This window comes from Myotis nattereri (genome assembly GCF_964212035.1).
Source record: "Myotis nattereri genome assembly, chromosome: 15".
Taxonomy (NCBI): domain Eukaryota; kingdom Metazoa; phylum Chordata; class Mammalia; order Chiroptera; family Vespertilionidae; genus Myotis; species Myotis nattereri.
The window spans coordinates 32,760,518-32,782,187 of NC_138090.1; the positions used below are offsets into that span (position 1 = coordinate 32,760,518).

The 21,670-nt window shown below is 52.3% G+C and overlaps 2 protein-coding genes across 8 annotated transcripts; both read left to right on the forward strand.

Annotated features, from left to right (window-relative positions):
• Nucleotides 1–115: 115 nt before the first annotated feature.
• Nucleotides 116–7,995, forward strand: FXYD7 (FXYD domain containing ion transport regulator 7). 2 transcript variants are annotated; one of them, XM_081107710.1, is made up of 6 exons: nt 116–315; nt 3,779–3,808; nt 5,430–5,504; nt 5,646–5,688; nt 5,881–5,921; nt 7,591–7,995. In XM_081107710.1, the coding sequence occupies exons 1-6, from the start codon at nt 285–287 to the stop codon at nt 7,611–7,613; spliced, it is 243 nt and encodes an 80-aa protein (XP_080963836.1). In that variant the 5' UTR covers nt 116–284; the 3' UTR covers nt 7,614–7,995. The 2 variants fall into 2 exon arrangements, with proteins under 2 accessions (XP_080963836.1, XP_080963837.1); XM_081107711.1 differs by having other exon boundaries at nt 5,646–5,679.
• FXYD5 (FXYD domain containing ion transport regulator 5) lies at nt 7,591–20,735 on the forward strand. 6 transcript variants are annotated; one of them, XR_013996876.1, is made up of 11 exons: nt 7,991–8,510; nt 9,210–9,270; nt 10,812–10,892; nt 11,650–11,706; nt 13,327–13,413; nt 16,750–16,815; nt 17,847–17,876; nt 17,956–18,030; nt 19,831–19,910; nt 20,435–20,480; nt 20,548–20,731. XR_013996876.1 is itself a non-coding variant. In XM_081107705.1 (10 exons), the coding sequence occupies exons 1-10, from the start codon at nt 8,379–8,381 to the stop codon at nt 20,651–20,653; spliced, it is 741 nt and encodes a 246-aa protein (XP_080963831.1). In that variant the 5' UTR covers nt 7,591–8,378; the 3' UTR covers nt 20,654–20,735. The 6 variants fall into 6 exon arrangements, 5 of the variants coding, with proteins under 5 accessions (XP_080963831.1, XP_080963833.1, XP_080963835.1 ...); XM_081107705.1 differs by lacking the exon at nt 19,831–19,910 and having other exon boundaries at nt 7,591–8,510; nt 20,548–20,735; XM_081107707.1 differs by lacking the exon at nt 19,831–19,910 and having other exon boundaries at nt 7,697–8,568; nt 20,548–20,735.
• The last annotated feature ends 935 nt before the right edge of the window (nt 20,736–21,670 follow it).

Consider the following 21,670-nt stretch of genomic DNA (forward strand, 5'->3'; position numbering starts at 1 on the left):
TTGTGGATGTCAGTTCTGCGCGGAAGCCTAGCCAGGCACCCCCTAGGACCCGGCAGGGGGCGCCCCCACCCTTGGGGAAGGGGCGGAGACCTCGGCAGGGGGCGGGGGCGGGGGCGGGGGTGGCCAGGACGGAGGCGGGCTCTCCGGGCCCCCATTGGCTACGGCCCCCCCCCCCCCACACCAGGGCTCCCCCATCTCCACCAGACATCAGTCCATCGGTCTTCCAGCTGCCGCAGCCGTGCCTTCACCGCTTCGGCATCCAGCCTCCCCTGCTCCAGCCCGGCATGGCGACCCCAACCCAGGCCCCCACCAAGGGTGAGCGTCGCCTGGGGAAAGGGTGCAGGGGGGCTCCGGGGTCTTAAAGCTTCGGAGAGAGGATCTGAGGAGCTATCAGTACTGGAAAGGGAGGGGAGAGGGGAAGGGGATGTCCGTTCCTCCCAAGGGTGAGGCCCCTGCAGTGCACCCCTTGGCGCCCCTCTGGGCCTCTTGGGCACCCTCTCCCAGTGGTGTCGCTCCTGTGCGAGACCCGCGGTGGGAGAGCGGCAGTCGGGAGAGAAAGGATGCTCCGACCGGTAGCTATGGCAACCGGGTGGCTGATCCTGCACAGCACAGCATGGTAGTGGACGGCGAAGAGATGGGCTTTGAGGGTGGGAGCTGATGGGTCAGCAGCCACAGAGGTTCTAGCCCTTTTCAGGGTCCCTGAAATGGGTGTGTGTGTGTGTGTGGGGGGGTGTCATATCCCTCTTTTTCCAGCGCTAGCTTCTGTGGTGGGAAAGCCCTAGCAGGCAGGTTCAGTGGGAGAGGAGAAAAAGGAATAGACAGGGAGATGGAGGAAGTGACAGATGGAGAGAGATGAAAACTGACTGAGCCTGAAAGAGATAGAAAGGGATCAAGGGAGACAGGAGACCCAGAGTCAGAGACCCAGAAAGACAGATGTGAGACTCAGAGAGATTCCAGGATAGTGAAGGGGAGAGGCAGAGAGAAACAGAGACATGCAGAGAAAGAGAGAAAATCAGAGACAGAGGAAGATAGAGGGAATGAGGCAACTGTGGAGAGGGACGCAGAGAGAAAGACACAGGAGGTGAGAGAGAGACCCAAATCGCCAGAGAGGAATGAAGAGAGAGGAGGAGGGGCAGCACAGGGTGGGGCCTGACCTACTGCAGCAGCCCCCCTGGCAGGAATGGGTGACAGGTCCCTCCTTTCCAGCCCTCATTCAGGGGTCTTGTCTGGACTGGGGGGTGCACTTGGTGCACACAGATGCTCCTCCCCACCTCCATCCAACCACAGCGATGTGCATTTCACACCCATTAGCCCAGTTATATGCACCCGCTTAAACACTCTCTCTCTCCTAAGAGCCTCCTTTCCTTCCCCAAGCTTGCTTCTTCAGAGGAGCAGGGGAAGACTGGTTTAATTGAGGGTTGGGGGCAGAGGAAGGGTTCCCAGCGCCCAGAGAGGACCAGGGGATAAGGCTAGCGGTCCCGAGGAAACCCCACTCCACTCCAATCTTTCCTTCCCTGCCCCCTTTCCCGGCAGGCAGGGGCTGCTGCATGAGCCGTATCTGCAGAATTGGAAGCAGGGCGGGGGTGGGGGGGCCTGCAGAGGCTGGAAACCACCCTGGGGAGAGGGGGCTGGGCTGAGCTGGCAGGCCTGGCGGGAGCCCAGGGCTTCTTTTCATGGAGGTGGTTAGCAGGATCGATGACAGTAGGCGGGCCAAGGTGGGAAGACACACGCCTCAGCCACCCGCCCCCCCATCTTTTCCCCAGTCACATCATCAGAGGGGACCACAGGTCTTGGGGAACCCCAGGAGGAAAAGTACGGTGGGTCTTGCAAACTGCTTAAGGAAACTAAATAATGGATTGTTGGGAGGGGAGGGGAGAGAAAGGTGAAGTCTCTCCCCAACCTGTCACAAAGCAGGAGGGAGAGCTGGGGACAAACAGGGAATGCAGGAGACCTACTGGGCCTGGGTCCCTTATTCCTGAGAAGGACCCTCAACTTGGCCAGAAGCCAGCCCTGGGGAGGGGCAACAAAGGGAGGTACAAAGGGAGCAGAGGACGTCAAGATTGGCTCCAGAGTTAGAAACCCAACCCCTAAGCCTCCCACAGAACCCCACCGGCCTGAGGTGCCTGAGCCCACCACCTCTCTTCACTTATCAAGATGCCCCAGTTACCATAGCAACCACCTCCTTCCTCTTGTCTCTGGCAACTGGCCAGGAGTGGTGCACATTCCTTTTCCTGCCTCCTGGCTCCACCCTTAGCTCAGCCTAGCCCTGAGAGCCCAGATTGCTGGGGTAGCAGGAACCAGAAGAACTTCCGCATGGAGCACAGAGCAGCCAGGGAAGAACCAAAGAGGATTCTAGGACAGGCACTCACCCAGCGGGTTTCTGATGGTTTGGGTAGGGAGGGTATATGGAAACACAGGCAACAAAAAGCAGGATAATCCAATTGCTGTACCTAAGATTTCCTCTTTGAAGACTGAACAGAGAATGGAGAAGGGTGAACTTGCACAGTGTGTGAATCAGTGCTCTTCAGGGTCTTGCCTAAGTGCCACCTGTATTAGTCAGTTTAGGCTAGAGCATTTAGGGCAATAAATAGTACCAAAAATCTCAGTGGCTTCTGACAACCAAGGTTTATTTCTCACTTATACTATTCATCAATCACAGGTCAGCTGGGGACCTCATTCACCAATGAACACCGGAGCGGTTACCATCCTGAACAGTCATGTCACCAGGTCAAAGTCAACAGGGAGCTCTTGTCTGGGCTCTTAAATGCTTCAGCCTGGAAGTGACGATGACATTTCCACTCACAGTTCATTGACCAGGATTAGTCACATGCCCTCTTCCCCCCACATCAAGGCAGCCATCTCTCCCTGAGCCTGGAAGGGGAAGAACGCTAACTCTAACACCTGGCATGGCTGGCACCCCTCCCCTCATGGTGCCCTAGAATTCTGCCCTCGACACAGCAGACTGTACTAAGAGCTGTCGGAGGAATTCAGGAGCCATCGGATGGGTTCTTGAATGGGAAAGATGTTCTGAGTTCTCCTGAAGGAGAATATAGTTTGGGACAAGGAGAAAAGAAAATCCACACACATACATATTTTACCCACACATTAACATTTATGAAATCAGGGTGAGTTTTCTAATAGATGGGTGTTTCATGTTGTACAGTTACATACATATTCATGCATAACACATCCACTGGGGAAGCTATTACAAAATCAGTTATGAATCTTAAAATCGGTAATGCCTTAGAAATAAGTAATATAAACACATTATATATAGCAGAATAGAGGGTATATTATAGGGCAGCTCCCTGTGCTGGACTTGGTAGCAGAAGCAAGTGGATGAGAACAGTAGCTGCAGTGGCTGCCTTTTGGAGCTCAGTGACTGAGGGTTCAGGGAAAGCTGACACACTCAGCAGCCCAGTGAGATTGGGGTCTCTTCACCTCCATCACCATATGCACGTGAGATTATGTATGTGCTTTCAGGGAATGAATCCATCATTTGCAAAAGCCTCCACAAGGGCCCAGGACCAGGACTGTACAAGGGAAGGTATCAGCCAGTGGATTAAGTGGGAGCTGGAATCCGTCCTGTGCTTCACTCTTCAAACCTTGTGTCCTTCCATGAAGCCCTATCACCCAGAGCAAGGGGTCTCTCTTTATCTGATTTCTACACAGAAACCGTTAGGCCAGTGGCCCCATCTGCATCCTCATATACGTTAAGACACCCAGTGCTGAAATATTTTTTTCCCCTCTCTCTCTTTCTCTGCCTTTCTTCCTACAGTTCCTCAGGAACCTGACCCATTTCACTATGGTGAGTGGCAGATTCTGTGATAAGAGCACCTGGGGATGGATGATGGCGGCTGCTGATCCCCAGGGGTCACTGCTGAAGTGACTTCAGTTGTGGCTGATATGTGCTGGGCTACTAGCCATGGGACCATGTGGGTACAGCTCACAACAGCTGGGCTCATGGAGGGCAGAATCAAATTGGGGTACCTTCTCTGGAGTCCTTCAGGCTTCACCCGGACTCAGGGCTGGTGCATTAGGGTCACCAGAGTAGCAAACAAGTCTGAGGCCAGGTTGCCTGGATTTGAATCCTGGCTTAGCCACTCACTAGCCTTGCTGCCTTGAGCAAGCAACTTTGCCTTTCTGAACCCTTCTGTGAAAAAGGGAAAGTAATAGTTCCCACCTATAAGAATTGTGAGAAAGATTTACTTGGATGATGCCATTCAATCATTCCTTCCCACAACATGGAAGCTCAAAGAAGCTACCTCCAGGTCTAGCAGACCTGCTCCCTGTTCCCTCTCCCAACAGCCCGCCTGCCCCCTGCCTTCGCTCACTCACGCTGTTCCTCCCACAAGCCGAGTGCTTTCCCACCGCAGGGCCTTTGCCCTGGCTCTTCCTCTGACAGAGACAGTCCTCCTCTAGCTCGGCACACCGTGCTGGCGGAGGCTCCTCTCCCTTCTTCAGGCCTCAGTCAGTACTGACTGCTCTGCTAGGAGAGGCCCTCCCCAATCCCAGGCAAGAGGAGCCACACCTACACATGGTCACATGACTCAATTTTTGGTTTTGTTTTGCTTAGTGCTTTATCACAATAATAAAGTCAACTCCCTGAGGGCAGAGGCCTGGACCACTGCTGATATAGAGTGGGTGCCCTATAAATTAATATTTCAAAAAATATTTACTGCGGTATAATTAGACAAGAATAATTCTTATGTAGGAAAATACTGGAAAGAACTAGATTAAAGTGTTGAGAAGAGGATGGGAAATTCTAAATAGGACAGCCCAAGAAGGTTTGACTGACATTGGAATAAAGCCCAGAAGTTGGTATGGGGGGGGGGGGGAGATTTGGGGGCAGATCTTTCCGGTAGAGGAACAGCAAGTGCATAGACCCTGAGGTAGGACCATGCCCGATATGCTCTGGGAAGAGCAGGGAAACTAGTGTGCCCGGGGTTAGGGGGCTGAGGGGAAGTGGAGTGGGGGGAAGTCTGAGAAGGAACAGAGACCAGATCTTACAGGGCCCTGTGGACTGTGATGAGGACTGGCTTTTACTTGGAGTACAATAAAAATGGGGAGGGGAAGGGGCAGTTCTGAGGGGAGGAGGACCCTGATCTGACTCAGGTGCTAAGGATCCCTGTGGCTGGGCGAGGAGAGCACGGAGAAGGTGGCTTGCTGCAGTAGTCCAGAAGGGTGACAATGGTGGACAGGACCAGGGAGAGGCAGTAGAAGGAGGGCCAGAGGAGGGGGTGAGGAAAGAGAGGACAAAGGGAGCCATGTCATCCTCACCCACCGGAGGAGCCTCCAGCACAGCCTGCAGCAACCCTGAATTTTGGGACCCTGGCTGGGCAATCTGAAGACAGGTGGCGGTGGTGGCGGTGGTGGGGGGTGGTGCTGAGGTACCACCTCACCTTGATGTCACCCGTTATCTTCCCCAGACTATGACACTGTGCAGACCGTGGGCATGACTCTCGCCACCATATTGTTCCTGCTGGGCATCCTCATCATCATCAGTAAGTGTGTCCCTCTCCTGGAATCTAAAACCCTCAAAGAGGGCCACCTCCGGCCAGGCCCCAGGCGCAGAGTTCTCCTGCTGGCTCTCGACCAGACCCTCATGTCCTGTCTTCTTGTTCTGTCTGTCTCTCTCCTAACAGGCAAGAAGGTGAAGTGCAGGAAGGCGGACTCCAGGTCTGAGAGGTCTGGCAGCAGTGGGGAGAGCGGGGAGAGGGGTGGGAACAGAAGGGCCCAGGGCTAGCCTGTGCTCCACATAAACCTGTGGCTATTGAGGCTCTTTTAAAAAAAATCAATTAGACAGTACATAACTTACTAAGTGATCATCCCAATAAATCTCAAATCCTATGCTTTTCTTTCTCATCTTTGCTTCCACAGCCCAACATGCAAGTCCTGTAAGTCGGAGCTTCCCTCCTCAGGTGAGGGTGAGAAAGTGTGTGGTTCTGGGAGGAGGACAGGTGGGAGCAGGAAAGGGAGTCATTAAAGGGGAGTTGCACTGTCTGTCCCTAAGAATGGGGCCACCAACCCAATGGGTGGACATGAGAGATTCAGTAGGAGCTGAGATCCTGCAGCTCAAAATGTTAAACCGTGGCTCGTCAGTGGGATGTCAAATGTCCTAGCGTCCACTAAGCCTCCAGACACAAGGACGCAAGCTTATAGAAGCAAGGATGCACTAATTCTGCCCCCGAGTAGAAAGCCAGAAGCCTGGGAAGAGAGGGGACCCACATGGGAAAGGACTTCCGCAGTCAGAATAAGACAGAGTTGAGTCCTAGAGAAGCAGAAAGCAGATGTTTTCCAGACTTAATTGTTCGATTTGGAAGATCTAGAATGAAATGCAGGAGAGAAGCGAAGGAACTCAGGGAGAAAGGGGTGAAGGAAGGAAGGGCTTTTGAATGATAGTATCAAAATAACAAAAGAAGAGAGGTATGGAATGCAGATTTTTAAAAACTGATGTAAGTAGCATGAAGCAATGGAAAGGGATAAAGAGCAGAGGGGATTGAGGGTGGGGGAGGGGTACAGGAGAGGGTGTGGATGAGGCTGGATGGAGGTGGGGGAGGGAATATAGGAGGGATGGGTGCAGAGGGGAGTAGGAAGAGTGGGGGTACTGCAGGGGGAGAGTGGGTGCAGGTGGATGGAAGGTGTAAAGGAGATGGAGAGAGATGTAGGCCGTGGAGAGGGATAAGCATGTAGAGAAAGATTGTGACTCCTTGGGAGTGTTAATTTTAATTATGTAAAAATATCTTGACCTGTTTTTATTGGACCTGCGTCCTCTCCAGGGATATTTAGAAGAATCAGATGGGAATCTCTCTACCTCTTATAAAGTTCTTGTAACTAAAAAGTGGGCTTTGGGGTACTCAACATTTGGGGGGATTTGGTGGCAGATTTCATGTGTTTCATGAGACTTTCTTTTAATGAAACTTAAAACCATTAAGGGGACACTCTGTGGATGACTGGGGGGGGGGGCGGGGGGGGGGCGGGGAGGCCCTGATGCCTGGGGCCGCTCTAAGGGCATGTGCAGGATTCTGACCCACTCCAGTTGAGTGCCGTCCCATGTGGGTGGGAGGCCGAGACTCCCTTTGTGACAGGGGGACCCTTCCCCCCCCCCCCCAGAAGCCCAAGCTGGGCCAAGGAGCCTCCTCACAGATTGTTCCCCTCTGACAGTGTCCTACAGGGCAGGTCAGAGACACACAGGCGTCCCTGTATGGCCCACACCTCAGGGAGGGGGAGGCAAGACAACTCCCCGGTGCTGTCTCAAGACTGTCAGTTCTTGGGGGTCTGGATTCCATGTGGGGGTGAGGGCTCACTGGCTCTGGGGAGGGGATGCTCTGCCGCTGAGGGCAAACTATGGCCCGCGGGCCCGATCCGGCCCATTTGAAATGAATAAAACTAAAAAAAAAAAAAGACCGTACTCTTTTATGTAATGATGTTTACTTTGAATTTATATTAGTTCACACAAACACTCCATCCATGCTTTTGTTCCGGCCCTCCGGTCCAGTTTAAGAACCCGTTGTGGCCCTCGAGTCAAAACGTTTGCCCACCCCTGCGTCTAGTCACTGACCTAAACTGTCTCTCTCCCTCTCTCTCCAGCCCCAGGAGGTGGCGGTGTGTAAAGCCAGCCTCGGCACCTCCACTGCTGTCCCTGCCTGAGTGTGGGAGCCCGAGGACCGGGTGGAGGTGGTGGGGACCCCAGCTTTGCGCTGCTGGGAGCGCTCCCCGGAATGAGCCGCCCCACCCACCCCGAGGCTGGAGCCGCTGCACCCTGCTGCCCCTCCCAAGGCCTTGGCAATGACGACCCCCCAAAGAGCCTATCTGCATCCCAGATACAGGGACTCGGCTCTCCAGCTCTTGGAGTCCGAGAGCCCAACCCCTGTCCCTCCGAGTTCCCGGGTACTGCCCCCCTGAACCTCCTCGTCTCCTCCCCAAGGATTCGTTCTCCTGCACCCTCGGTGTCTGTGTCTTGAGCTTAATAAATGTGCACTTGGTTTTTCCCCCGTTCTGTCTGTGTGCTCTCATCTGTGGGGACCAAGTGGGGGAGGAGCAAAACTGAACCTGGGGAGCTCTCGCCCAAGTCCCCAGGTGGTCCCTCCTTCCTCTTCCCCAGCGGCCTCCTCCTCTTTCCAGGATTCCCTTCCTCTCCCTCAACTCCTTCGGGGCTGTGCCCTTTCCGTCTCCTCCTCTAGAGACCCCAATAGACGCCCCCCTTCTCGCCAGCCCCCTCCCCAAAAGAACCCCACCCATCCAAGACCTCCTAGCCCCAGGCCCGGCGGGTGGAGGTCCCTGCCTGGCTTCTCACCCCTCTCCCGGTTCCCATCACCCGTAGCGTCTCCCCCTGCAGCTCCCACCCCAGGCTCTGAAGCCAGGAAACCCAAGAGGAAATGACTGAGCCCGTCTGGGTCCCCGCCCGCCCGCCCGCAGGCGCTCTCCTGGCCACACCCTCCGCCTGCTCGCAGCTGCGGCCGCCGCTGCCCTCTCTCCACGAGGCTGCCGGCTCGACCCCCAGCTCGGACGTAAGTCTCTCCGCCGACCCTCCTCCACCTTCTCCACTCTGCCCAGGCCCGGGCCCAGGTGAGTAAAGACTGATCTTAGCGGGTCCCCTCTGCCCCCATTCATGCTCAGCTCTCCGGCCTGCTCTGCCTGACAGGGGTCCTGGGCTGCGCTGCCCCTCTTGCCCCTGCCTCAGTCTCCCCAGCTCTCCCCTCCCTCTCGGACCATCCCTCCCAGCTCTGCCCAGCATCATGTTCTGTTGTCCCTGCGGGGCGGTCCTGACACTCACTTTTTCCTCTGAGGTCAGGAGCACATTACTCACTCTTCCTCTTTCCCCTCCTTGCTGACTCCTGGGCTGGGAGACAGCCCCTGAGGGAGGGAAGGGGCCCCGGATCTACCCCTGTGCCCCAGGCCCCTCTGGGTGCCGGCAGGGTCAGTCCTGGTGGGCAAGTGCTTCTCTGCCTCGGGCGTCTGCACAGTGGCTGCTACCTGAAGCCCAGTTTTGTCTGATGTGTCTTGTTTTCTTTGGGGACCTGCAGAGGGAAGAGGGGTGGCTGCTGGGGATCCCACTTCTGAGACACTCCTATTAGCCCTGGTAGGGGCGTTCTTGAAACCATAAGTACCTGCTCAGGCTGGGGAAGGGGGCTGTAAGGATCCCTGGGGCTGCCCTGGGCCTGCCTCGCTGACATCATGGCTGACCCCGGCTCCTGCTCACCCCATAGATGTCGCCCTCCGGCCGCCTGTATCTCCTCACCATTGTGGGCCTGATTCTCCCCACCAGAGGTAAGGCCCAGCCCTTGTCTCCACCCTGCTCCGGAGCCCCCAGCCCTACCTCGAGGGCCCGGCTGGGTGGGCAGCTGGTGGGTTTGGATGTCCTATCCTGTGTCCTCACCTCCTACTGAGCTGGCACCCGGAAGTGGGGGTCCCAATGAAGGGGCCAAGATTACATTCCTTTTGGACACCTCAGACCTGGGTGGCTGCTTCCAAGTCTGGCCAGGGCCTGTCCTGCTGAGCAGCCTCCATTTCACCTCCCAGAAGAACTGAGTTTGATTTGGCGAGGAGATGGGTGTCGGTTTTCTACTCAGCAGCCAGGAGCCCTGGGCTCCCAGCAGAGCAGCTCGCTGGATGCCCGGGTGATGCACAGTTAGGCAAAGGGGGTGAGCCAGGGCCAGTCCAGGAGCTGGAGGCGTCTCCCCTTTGCCTGGAAGTGCTTTCTGAAGGCAGCAGCCATGGTGGCATTGGCAGGTGCGTTCTGCATGGCAGTGTGTGGGAGCTGGCCTTCAGCTTTACTGTATTATATTATACGTGTTGCCCTGCTTGTTTCACAATGAAGAAACAGACTCGGCAAAGGAAGTGTCTGTGCCAGAGGCTAATGAGTGGAGGGGCTGGGCCCAGTCATGCTGTCTGTCCCAGAACCCAGAGCACACTCTCCACTCACTGCCGCAGCTCTCTTGGATACAATGGTTTTCGTGTCTTTCATCAGTCATGCAACAAGTATTCGTTGAGCAGCTACTATATGCCAGATCTTATTGCATGCACTGTGGAAACAGCAGTGTATAAAACAGGGGCTCACATTCTATTTGGGAAAGACAGAAAGCCATTGGTAAATTACATAGTATTCTAGAAGGTGATACGTGTTATGGAGGACAGGAATGAGGATTGTTTGAATAAGGTGTTCAGAGAAGCCCTGACTAGGAGGTGACATTTGGGCAGACACTTGACGGAGATGAGGGAATGAGCCAAGCAGGTATCTGGGGGAATGAGTGAGTCTGGTGAGGAACAGCAGGTAGGCCAGGTGGCTGGGTTGGGTGAACAAGGGGCAGGGTGGGAAAAGGAGAGGTTAGAGTAGTGACAGTAGGGCCAGGGCGAGGCACTGACTGCATGGTAAGCAGTGGGGGAGACTCTTCCCCCCTCCATCTCATTTCATGCTCTCTAAGGTCTGAGAAGTCGATTCAGTCATCCCTACCTTGCAGTCGAGGCTCAGAGTGGGTGACACAGCAAGGGAATGGCTGGGAACAGCATTTGAGATGAGGGCCCTGGCTGACTCTAGTGCCTGGGCTAACCCATCTCCCCCAACCCACAAAGATGGGCAAGGAGAGGGGCTGGAGGAAGGGTGTTGGGGCATTAGCATTTCTTAAAACACTTCTAAAATCATGTATTGATACCACCAAAGCTGATCAATCAAAGAGCTGTCTGCTGTTCTACCAGCAGAAGGACCTCCTGAATTACACGCCCCCAAAGGCTTCAGAAGGGAGGGTAAGTGGGGATGTTGGTGAGAGGAGGACCAGAGCCTACTCCCTGGCTTCTCATCCTTGATTTCTCAGGACAGACACCCGAGGAGGCCACATCCATTTCTCTAGCAGACTCAACCACTGTGAATATTCATGCCCTGACTCAAACCCCAGGTGAGGAACGAGGGACAGACCTGGTAAGATCCTGTCATTGCAAATAACAATGGCAATACAATTCTCAAACTGGACCAAACTGGTATTTTTGAATTTGTGTAACTGAAAAATCCAGGGATAGACCTTCAGGCGTGGCTTGATCTAGGTTCTCAAATGATGCTATCAGGAACCTGTCTTCATCTCTTGGTTCTGTTGTCTCTGTGGTCGCTTCATTCTCAGGCAGAGTCTCCTCTTATTGTGCCAAGATGGCGTTCAGAAACCTGGGATTTCCATCCTACCTGCTAAGAATCCGGAGGGAAGAGAATTTTCCCTTCCCCAATCCAGCAAATGTCCCAGAACTGAGTGTCATTGACCAAGCTCAGGTCACATGCCCACCCCTAAGCTTTGTGGCCACAGACGCAGAAAGCTGATTAGCCAGACCTGGGTCTCTCTCATGTTCAACCTCCAACAGGGCTGGTGCCAGCCCCCACTGAATTAAGTAGGCTGAGGGTTGGGAAGGATGGTTCCCCAAAGGAAGTTCCAGGACTCTTACCAGAGGTGGGTGGATGCTGAGAGGGGGAATGGGAATTGGTGGGCGGGGAGGGCAGGGCCTGAGACAGGGAAGATGCTGCCATTGCATTTAGGCAACGAGGAAATGGCTGGATTAATTAAGTCATTTCCATGACATCAAAATTGAGTTGCTATGGAAATACTCCTGTACCTCCATTCATGGACCCCCTCACCTCTTCTCTCTTCTCTCCCTGTTTCTGGACTTCAGACACAGTCCCTCCAGAACTCCAGTCCACCCCTCAGACTTCAACCCTGCAGGCCGGTGGTGAGTGGGGCAGCGATACGGGGGGAGGTAGGCCTGGGACCAACATTGTTTCCCCACTTTCCCTGACACTCTGGGTCTTCGGTTACCCATTTCAGCCCTCCCAACTCTGAATCCCCTGGTTTAATTTGTGGTTGGACAGCCAGCCAACTCATTCACTTCTTTAAAAAAAATCTTTTGGAATCTTGAAAAATAATATGCATGTAGAAAAGTACAAAAAACATAAATGTACAACTTAGCAAACCATTCTGGATTGAACCCCTGTGTAACCACCACCAGGTCAAGGAATAGTTTTGCAAACACCCCAGAAATTCCCTATGTGCCAACCCCATTCACTTCTTCCTTTAATCTCTTTATCTTTTTCCCTTTTAAAAAAAATTTTCAAATCATTTTTGAACTTTTTCTTGGAGTCTAACATAATTCAAAAAGTGCTCCCCAATTTTTTCTATTAATGTTTAATGATACAGGTGTATATAAACACATTCTTCTGGGAAGTAATAAAAATGTGGTAGGCAAGACGAAATCCCTTTGTCCATTCCCCATCCTTGTTGTCTCTCCCATCTCGGGGAGGCCCCCGCTGTTAGCATGGGGTTGGGAGTAGTCCCCCAATGAGATTGTATCACGTGTGTGTAACCTGGAGAAAATATGCTGATTGGGAGGTATATTTGTGTGAGCTTAAGGATATTATATGATTGCGTTTCTGCAACTGGCCTTTCCCCCCATGAAATAATGTTTGGAAATTCTTCCCACATTCCCATATAGACACTGATCTTGTCCTTTTTCACTGCTAAGTTCTCCACAGGGTACCGGTGCACAGTTAATGAATGTATGCACATCTTTTAAAAATATGTATTTTTATTGATTTTTAGAGAGAGAGGAAGGGAGGGGGAGAGAGAGAAACATCGATGTGAGAGCAGAAGATCGATTGACCGCCTCCTGCATGCCCCCAACTGGGACTCAAACCCCAGCAATCGGGTTTGTGGCCTGCCTGGGAATTGAACCGGTGACCTTTTGGTGCATGGGATGTCATCCAACCAACTGAGCCACACAGGCCAGGGCTCTCTGCACATCTTGATGAGCACCTTGGCCACTTCCAGTTTTTTCTGCCACACTCAGTGCCACAATGAGCAACCTTGTCCCTTTCCCTTTGATCAAACACAGCACTTATGTGACTGTTTGGGTCTAAATATTTTACCCTTGTTCACTTGTTCAATTTTCACACAATCCCTCTAAGGTAGAAATGATCATTATCCCTGCCTTAGAGATAGGGACATGGAAGCTCAGAGTAACTTGCCCAAGTTGTCACAGCATGTCAGTGACATGGCTGGGATCAGGGTCCAGGAACCTGGCTCTAGAGCCCAGCTCTTGCCCACAATACAATGGGGCTAAGGGCATGAACACTAAAATTTGTTTTCAAGGCCATTTGGAAATGGCCGCATTGATTTGCCTGCCACCAGCAGTTACACGAGTCCCCCTTTCCCACTCCCACAGTGCCACTCGGCTTATGAACGTCTTTGATTTGTGCCAGCGGGACCCGGGGAAGAGGGTCCCTTGCAGTTCTGTGGATCCATGCTGCTCATTCACTTGTTTCTTGCCCTCCCCTCCCTGCTCTTCTGACCTCAGTAGAAACACCAACCCAGACGCAGCAACTGAAGGGAGAGACTGTGCTTCTAACCACAGACCCGGGGACGGATGAGAGCAGCACGGAAGGTAGAGCCTTTCACTAGAACAGGAATGTGCAAGTTTTGTTTAATTCTCTTCTAGGTCAGCTTTTCCCCAAGGATATTTCTCAGAGCACCCGTTTGGGGAGTTCTTTTTTTTTTTTTTTAATATATTTTATTGATTTTCTACAGAGAGGAAGGGAAAGAGATAGAGAGTTAGAAACATCGATGAGAGAGAAACATCGATCAGCTGCCTCCTGCACATCCCTCACCGGGGATATGCCCGCAACCCAGGTAGGGGATATGCCCGCAACCCAGGTACATGCCCTTGACCGGAATCGAACCTGGGACCCTTCAGTCCGCAGGCCGACGCTCTATCCACTGAGCCAAATCGGTTTCGGCTGGGGAGTTCTTAATACATCTTCCAAAAACATTTTTTTTTTTTGGTTTGCCCAGCCTGTGTGGCTCAGTGGGATTTGCTGTCAAAGGTGTTTGTGAAACTCTAAGATAAAGTTAATCATGTTTCTTTCTGGCAGGATTTTCCAGAGTCTCAACAAACCTTATTGCAGCAAGTGTCCCCAGAGGGGCATCTAATTTGTGACATTTTCTAAGCCTAATAGACTCAGGATGCTCTTTTGTTCAGGTTCCTTTGCAGGGCTGGGGCCAGGAAATGTGGCTATAGGTGTTTCCCTTGTGTATGTCTTCTTGTTAGAGCAGGAGCTTTTCAAGTGTAAATTACAGAAAACCCAACTAAAATAAAAGCTTATTGGCTGTATATGCTCTGTGAAGTCCAGAGGTACCACTTTCAGGCATGGTTGGATCAAAGAGCTCAAGTCATCATGACAGACTTGCTCCTTCTCTCTGTTGTCTTCATTCTCAAGTGGCTTTCTCCCTCTTGGTGGCAAAGATGGTCCCATAGTTCTAAGTGTAGGTATCAAACTCAGCTAGAGCACAGCTAGAGCACATCTCTTTCTCATCATCTGCACCCCAAGGTCCAGAATTGACTTTCATTAGCGCAGCTGGGGTCACATGCCCATGTCTGACCAATGAGAACCTGGGAAAAGGGCTACTCTGATTGGTCAGGCCTGAGTTTTGTGCCCGGACCCTTGGGCTGGAGAACCTGGTCAGCCTTGTCTGAATTGCATAGACCAAGAGTCAGGGAAGAGGTGGTTCCCTTAATACCAGTGAGCAGCAAGTGTTCCCAGAGGTGTGGGGAAGGGGGCTGAGACCAGATGAAGGTGGCCTGTGTGATGCTCCATATTTGAGGAGCAGCCCCTCCTGGAAAGGACCTGTAGCTTGGGCTACTCCTTGGCTGAGATACATCCACAGTGTGCGTTTTGGGCACTGGGCAAGAGCGCCACCTCTAAGGCCATGCCATTCCCCTATAACAGTTTTTATAAATGTTAGTTTTCCAGTGATGGCAGTAAACTACCACATTCTGACAGACAGAATCTGTCTATTAAAGCCATTTTATGACAGATGGAAATAAAGGGTCTTGGGGAAGGGAACATCCCCAAGTGGGGTGTAGCAACTCTTTCCACACTTCCCAATTGAGAAAATATCTCCATGTCCCTCATTCACTTGCTCTGAGTCCTTGCTGACCCGAGTTATATGTGCTGTTCCATACTCCTGGTTATGTGCGACCGAAATTCAGCTGAGCCTCAGGGCCACCCAGACCCTGAGCACGGAAGCCCCCAGTGCCTCTCTGCCTCCATCTTTGTTTCTCTTGTGCTGGAGCTTGTCTCCCGCCTTGGCTCCTGTCATCTGCTGGTTCAGAGCTGCCCAGCTTCACCTCGCTTCCACTGAGAATCCCTTCTTGGAATTTGCAAGGTCCCAGGGAAAGGCGAGACTGGGTCACGTGCTCCCCCTTGTGGCCTGGGTTACAATTGGCGAACAAGATAGACGGGAAGCCTGAACACCGCCCACCCCCAGCCCAAGAAAGGGGAAGCTGATCCCGAAAGAACGGATTAGTGTGTGCCAAGTAGATAGTAACAGCCAACGTTAGCTGAGAGTTTGCTCAGTGCTGGACCCTGTGCTAAGCTTTCATGTATTCACTCAATGCTCATAACCATCACCTTAACCGCATTTTACAGGGAGGAAACTGAGGCCCAGAGAGGTTACTCCGATAGCCCTAGGCCACACCCTACGTGGCAGGACCAGAGTCTGAGCCAGGCTCTGCAGGGCCATGGCGCCTCAGCACCGCCCGCCCCCAGGCTGTCTCTTACCTTTTCTGTCCCTGCTATTAACCCTGCCTACCTCTGTTCAAGGCTTTTCTGAACATGTCAGCATCCTTGGCTGATGGTTCATGTTTTGGGAGTGAGGAGCTTAGATTGGCCTGGGGAGCTCCGGGTTCATGAGGCAGCTTTTCTGCCTGTTGACTTCACACTGGGACATCAGACAGTAGTAGCCATTTCACTGGGACACTTCTCAGTGCCAGAGGGGCAGGTCAAGAGAAGGATCCTCTGGTATTTTCGGCCTGGGAGCAGAGGCGATATTCAAAATGTTTTATAACAAGTGCCTCCAGGCTCTGTAACTGGGCTGGGGTCCTGGGGGCACCCAGCCTGGTTATGAGAGATGTTATCCTTTACTTCCTGGGTCTGGGGCTGTCCACAAAGTCCTAGGAGAGGGGTCAGGAGGTTGGAGGGAATCTTATATAATAAAAGGCCAGTGATCATAATGGCGTAATGACCAGAACGACCGATCGACCAGTCACTATGAGGTGCATTGACTACCTCTTGGTCCCTCCCTCCAGCCCTCAGGCTCCAATCGCTGGATGGCCAACAGGGAACCATGGCGGGGCGGGAACAGGGACTGGGGACGGGTGAGCGGGCAGAACGACCGACTTCTTGGTCCCCCCCTCCCCCCCACACCCCGTCCGGAAGGCTCCGATTGCTAGATGGTGAACAGGAAACCATGGGGAACCGGGGTGGGTGGTGGCAGGGCGGGACTGGGGACTGGCAAGCAGGCAGAAGGCAGGCCTCTTGGTCCCTCCCCCCGGCCTTGCAGGCTCTGATCACTGGATGGCAAACGGGGAACCACGGAGAACCAGGGTGGGCAGGAGAACCAGGGTGGGCAGGAGAACCAGGGTGGGCAGCAGCGGGGCTGGGGATTGGCGAGCGGGCGGAAGATGGCCCTGATCACAGGCTAGGCCTAGGGACCCTGACCGCGCACGATTTCGTTCGCCGGGCCTCTAGTTTCAATATATTCATTATTTACTGGCTTCAGGGGTCGGAGTGGGGGACGCATGTGCCTGCCCACTGCATGTGTCGGTGTGGGAAGGGGGTTTCTCACAAAGACACGGTCAGTAATGCCCCTTGTTTCCCTCCACGGCTCGCTCCTGCCCTCCACCATCTTTTGGCCACTCTCTCTGCTGATCCCACTAAAGGCACCACACTCTCCAAGCAGTCTCCAGACAAAGACTTCGCAACAGACCCTGCCCGCAGGCCTACTGGTCAGTAAGTCCCCAGATTGGAAACAGGCCATTTCCTACTGACTGTGTGTTCTAGCGCCTGGAATACTGCCTCAGTAAACATATGTTGGGTGCATACACAACTTCAAGGCTGGCAGGGGGTGGGTACAGGATAGGCACATAATAAATAGAGGAATGAATACATAAATGAATGTTGCATGCAAGCCAACCCATAACTCAGTGACTCAAAATGACAATCATTTATTTAGTTTTTGAGAACTAAACTTGAGTCTGCAATTTGGAAGTTTAATCTGGGCTCACTGGGTGGTTATTCTGTACTCATCTGGATTTATGTATCTGAGATCATTTTGGGGGGTCAGCAAGGAGCTCTGCTTCTAGAGGCACCATGATTCTTCCCCTTGTTCTTCTGTCTTCCACTTCCTGACCAGCCAGCCCCAATGAGCAGATGGAAATGATATGTCCATGTGACACATTCATTCATTCATTTATTCATTAAAAAGATATTCACCTAGTGCCAGGCACTGTTCTAGGTGCCAGGATACAGCAGTGAACAAAGCAACAAAAATCTTTGCCCTCATAGAGCAGACATTCTAGTGGGGAGAGAGAGACAAAAAAGTAATAGCCATATTAATTATATGTCATGTGGTTTTAAAGTTGTTATCAAGAAAAATAAAACAGGGTTAAGTTGAGAGAGTGACTGGGATTATTTCTGTAAAGGGCATGGAAGGCCTCTCTGAGGAGTTGAAGGGGACGCATGAGGATATCTGGGGATGCACGCGGGGCAGAGGGAGCAGCCGGTGCCAAGGCCCTGAAGTGGTCTGGCAGGTCATGAGCAGGGCTGGGGCAGATGATGAGGGGAGAATGAGGAGGTAAAGTTAGGGAGGTGATGGGAGCCAGATTGTGTGCCACCTGAGAACTTTAGGTTTTGTTCTATGTGCACCAACACTGAGACACAGGTGTCCCCTCTCCTTGATCCTGTCAGTTACTGATTCACTTCACAATCTTTTGCTGAACTTCAACTTGCTCTCTGTCTGTCCCCCACCCCTCTGCAGATTCAAGTGAGGACGATCCCTTTTCCTATGGTAAGTTACCCAGGGAGGATTCAAGGGGGAGGAAGGGTTAAGGCCCTCTTACCACACTCCTCCACTCTTCTCTCTGCAGATAATTACACTCTCCGGAAACATGGGCTGTTGGTCGCAGCTGTGCTGTTCATCACAGGCATTGTGATCCTCACCAGTGAGAATGGGCGTTGGATGGGAGGGGCACCAAGACTGGGAGGAAGGAGGCCTTGGCATGGGAGTAGGCCAGGGTGGGGGTAGGTTCATGAAGGCTCCTGGGCAAGGCAAATTTAAATGAGGCATATCTCTTAGCTTCATAGCCATACAAACCACCACAGAATTCAGTGGCTTAAAATGGCAGCTGTCTACTTAGCTTTCAATTCTGCAATTTGGAAATGTAGCCTGGGCTCAGCTGGGTGGTTCTTCTGGTCACTGCTGGGTTTATTCATGCATCTGAGGTCAGCAGGGACTTCTGTTTCTGTTGGCACCTTGGTTCTTCACCTCATTGGCCTCGGCTTGTTCATGTGGCGGTGGCGGGATAACTGGATGGTGCAGTATCCAGGACTAGTAGCCATGGGGAGCAGTAATTACACTGGCCTAAAGGGTCGAGAGATAGAACTATCAGAGAGGTTTGCAGCCCCTGCATCATTGTAACCCAGCCAGGAGGGAGCAGGATGGAGGGGACCAGATACATAAACCTTTCTCTCCTGTCCTGCTCTCTCCTGCAGTGCCTCCTTGCCACTGCTGAAGAAGAGGGCGAGGGGCTGAGACTTTGGCCTCTCAGGTCAGCCAGCTCCCAGGGCCCAGCATCACATGGGGAAGGGAGCAGAAGGAGACTAACAAGCAGAGAAACGACTTTTTAAAAAATATATATATTTTATTGATTTTTTACAGAGAGGAAGGGAGAGAGATAGAGAGCTAGAAACATCGATGAGAGAGAACCATCGATCAGCTGCCTCCTGCACATCTCCTATGAGGGATGTGCCCGCAACCCAGGTACATGCCCTTGACCAGAATCGAACCTGGGACCTTTCAGTCCACAGGTCGACGCTCTATCTACTGAGCCAAACCGGTTTTGGCAGAAAAACTACGTTTTAAAAAAAAGGTTTTAAAATGCTGCACATTAAATAAAACACTAAGGCCACCAGTTTGCAAGCTCTCAGTTAAACTGTGTAACCTGCACCAAGTTTTATTACCTCCCTTGTCCAACTTTCTCATCAGGAAAATGGGCACAGCCACATCTTTTTTGTCTTAAGGTGGGAGGCAGAACACTGACAGAATAGAAAGAGATTGTTAACATGTTAACACGTGTCTGAACCTCATTGAATCAGGGATCAAGCCACATGTGTTTATTGATCCTGACTTTGTGTCTAGCCTTTTCTCTCCCCTGTGGGAAAAGTGAGGCTCAGAGAGTTGGACTGGATCCAGGTCTGTGTGAGGACAGAGCCTGAAGTTAGTTCTGGGGCCATAAATTGTTCCAGAGACAAATATTTTGGGCACCTACTCTATGCCCAACATGTGCTCTGATGCTGGTCTTGCCCTGGCGGAGCTCAGAACTCATAGGGGGGTGACAATAAACAAGCAATAGGTCAGTGCCTGGCATGTAGTAGGTGAATGCACTAACGAGCAGAGTGGATACAGAGAAAGACAATAACCATGAGGAAAATAAAGCCATATGATGTGACTGAGAGGGAAAGGGAGAGCTGCTCTCTCTCAAGAGGTAAAATCAGAACTGATTCCTGAGGATGAGAAAGATGATTTAAAAAACCAAAGAGGTAGAGAGAGAAGCCCCAGGTGCAGTAGTGAGCTGAGCATGTGGCAATAACTGTGGAAAGGGGCTGAATAGGCCAGGGGTCCGGGAAGTAAGGGTGGTGTTCAGGAGTCCCCTTTGTCTTCTGAAATCCCCTCTCATTCACTGTGGTCCAGCCTCCTGGCCTCCCTGCTGCTCCTTAAGCCCACCTGTTCCTTCCTACCCCAGGGCCTTTGCAATGACTCTTCACTCTGTGTGGAATACCCTTCCTTCAGATGTCCAAGTGGCTCCCCCATCACCTCCTTCAGGTCTTCTGCCTCCTTCCTGGCTTTTTCCTTATAGCTATAGCATGCATCACCTTCTGACTTATCACCACCTGTACACTTGACTTAGTGGGTTTTTTTTTTTAATCCTTACCTGAGGATATGGTGTTTTTTTTTTTTAAATTGATGAGAGAAAGGGAGAGGGAGAGAGATGTGAGAGAGAAACATCAATTGGTTGCTTCCCATACATGCCCCAACTGGGGATTGAACCTGCAACCTAGGTATGTGCACTGATCAGGGATCAAACCTGACATCTTTTGGTGCACTGGATGACACTCCAACCAACTGAGTCACCCGGTCAGGGCTAGGCCATTGATCTTATTCCTGGGCTCCCCCACTAGAAAGCCAGCTCTTCTCCTATCTGCTGCTCATCACTTGCTCAGAGTTGCCTTGGTGCTTCCCGAGGAGTAAGGTTGATGGGCTTTTTCCTCCAGCATCCAAAGCACACACATACACACAGAAGTCAATATTGTTCCAACTTGTGATTGGATCATTTCCTTCATCCACAGGTGGCAAGTGTAGGCAGTTGCCCCGATTATGCCGGAATCATAACAGGTGAGCCCATCAGAAATGGGGGCCAATGACAAGCTGCCACCAGCTTACCATCTCCCTCCCCTCACAGAGCCTACAGAGTCACAAAAGCCCAGCCTGAGAGGGAAGAGCCAGATGGAGCCAGAGCCAGGACCGATGGCCTGAACCCCCTACCTTCCCAACCCTGCCTGCCCTGAGGGCTGTCCAGCTCCCCAGGCACTGCCCTCACGTTGACCATTCTGTCAGAAAAAAAGTAAAGCACTGCAATCCTTGTCTGTCAATCTCTGGTCATTCATGTCTGGGAGTGGAAGAAGTGGCAGGACGTGGGGACAGGCTCCCTGAGGACTAACATGAGGAGGTCACACTAAAAAACAAGGTAAGAGATATAGTGAATGAAGCCAGCCTGGGGTGAAGCAGGAGGGATGGGGGAAGGGCTGCAGGGGTTCTGGTCAGTGCTGGATTCTGCCCATGGCAACTTGAGACCGCTGGCCTGGTCCATGCGCAGAGCCTGGTGTCCAATGTCACCTCACCCCGAACATTGGTAGGTAGCCTTGGTAACTGGGCTAGCACAGTGGAGGTCCCAGCCCCATGGTGGCCCCCTTTTCTTCACAGCCTGGGTCCCTCCAGCATGCACACATGAGTGTTGGCCTTACATGAGTGTGGACACCCAGCCTGCATATCTGAGCTTCATCCACAACACCAGCCCACAGATTGGGCTGCCTCTTGATTTAGGGAGTGCCCACCAAGAAGCCACATAGGCCCTGGAGTGGGCTCAGAGAAATTTGGATGGGGAACTGGGTCGCAGGTCCCAGAGCGTGGTTACGTCGAGCACAGGCTCCAGTGGGCACTTCCTGAAGGCTCCGGGGTTCTTCAGCCTGTGAGGAGGGGCTCAACCAGACTAGGCCAGAGCAGGCCTCCGAAGCACAGGGCTTGGGGCAGAGGCCTCTACTCAGGTTTAAGGGTCTTCCTGCCAAAGGAAAGGGATAAGGTCCTGTTCACAGGTGGTTGCATGAGAGGATTTCACAAACCAGGTCACAGCCTATTCATGGATTACAAGGTCAGTTCAGTGGGCTGTGAGTAGCATAAAAAGAAGTAATAAGGTATGAAAGGAAATAGCAGTGTATCAAATTATATATATATATATATATATATATATATATATATATATATATTTTCTCAATTTTTGCTACAATTTCATCCTATCTGCATTATTA

Excerpts from the sequence above, each read along its gene's own strand:
- FXYD7 (XM_081107710.1), top strand. The coding sequence starts at position 285 with ATGGCGACCCCAACCCAGGCCCCCACCAAGG. Across the intron at positions 3,809-5,429 it reads ACCTGACCCATTTCACTATG|ACTATGACACTGTGCAGACC; the intron begins GTGAGTGGCAGA and ends TATCTTCCCCAG. Across the intron at positions 5,922-7,590 it reads GTCGGAGCTTCCCTCCTCAG|CCCCAGGAGGTGGCGGTGTG; the intron begins GTGAGGGTGAGA and ends CTCTCTCTCCAG.
- FXYD5 (XM_081107705.1), top strand. The coding sequence starts at position 8,379 with ATGACTGAGCCCGTCTGGGTCCCCGCCCGCCCGCCCGCAGGCGCTCTC. Across the intron at positions 13,414-16,749 it reads GGATGAGAGCAGCACGGAAG|GCACCACACTCTCCAAGCAG; the intron begins GTAGAGCCTTTC and ends ATCCCACTAAAG. Across the intron at positions 20,481-20,547 it reads TTATGCCGGAATCATAACAG|AGCCTACAGAGTCACAAAAG; the intron begins GTGAGCCCATCA and ends CTCCCCTCACAG.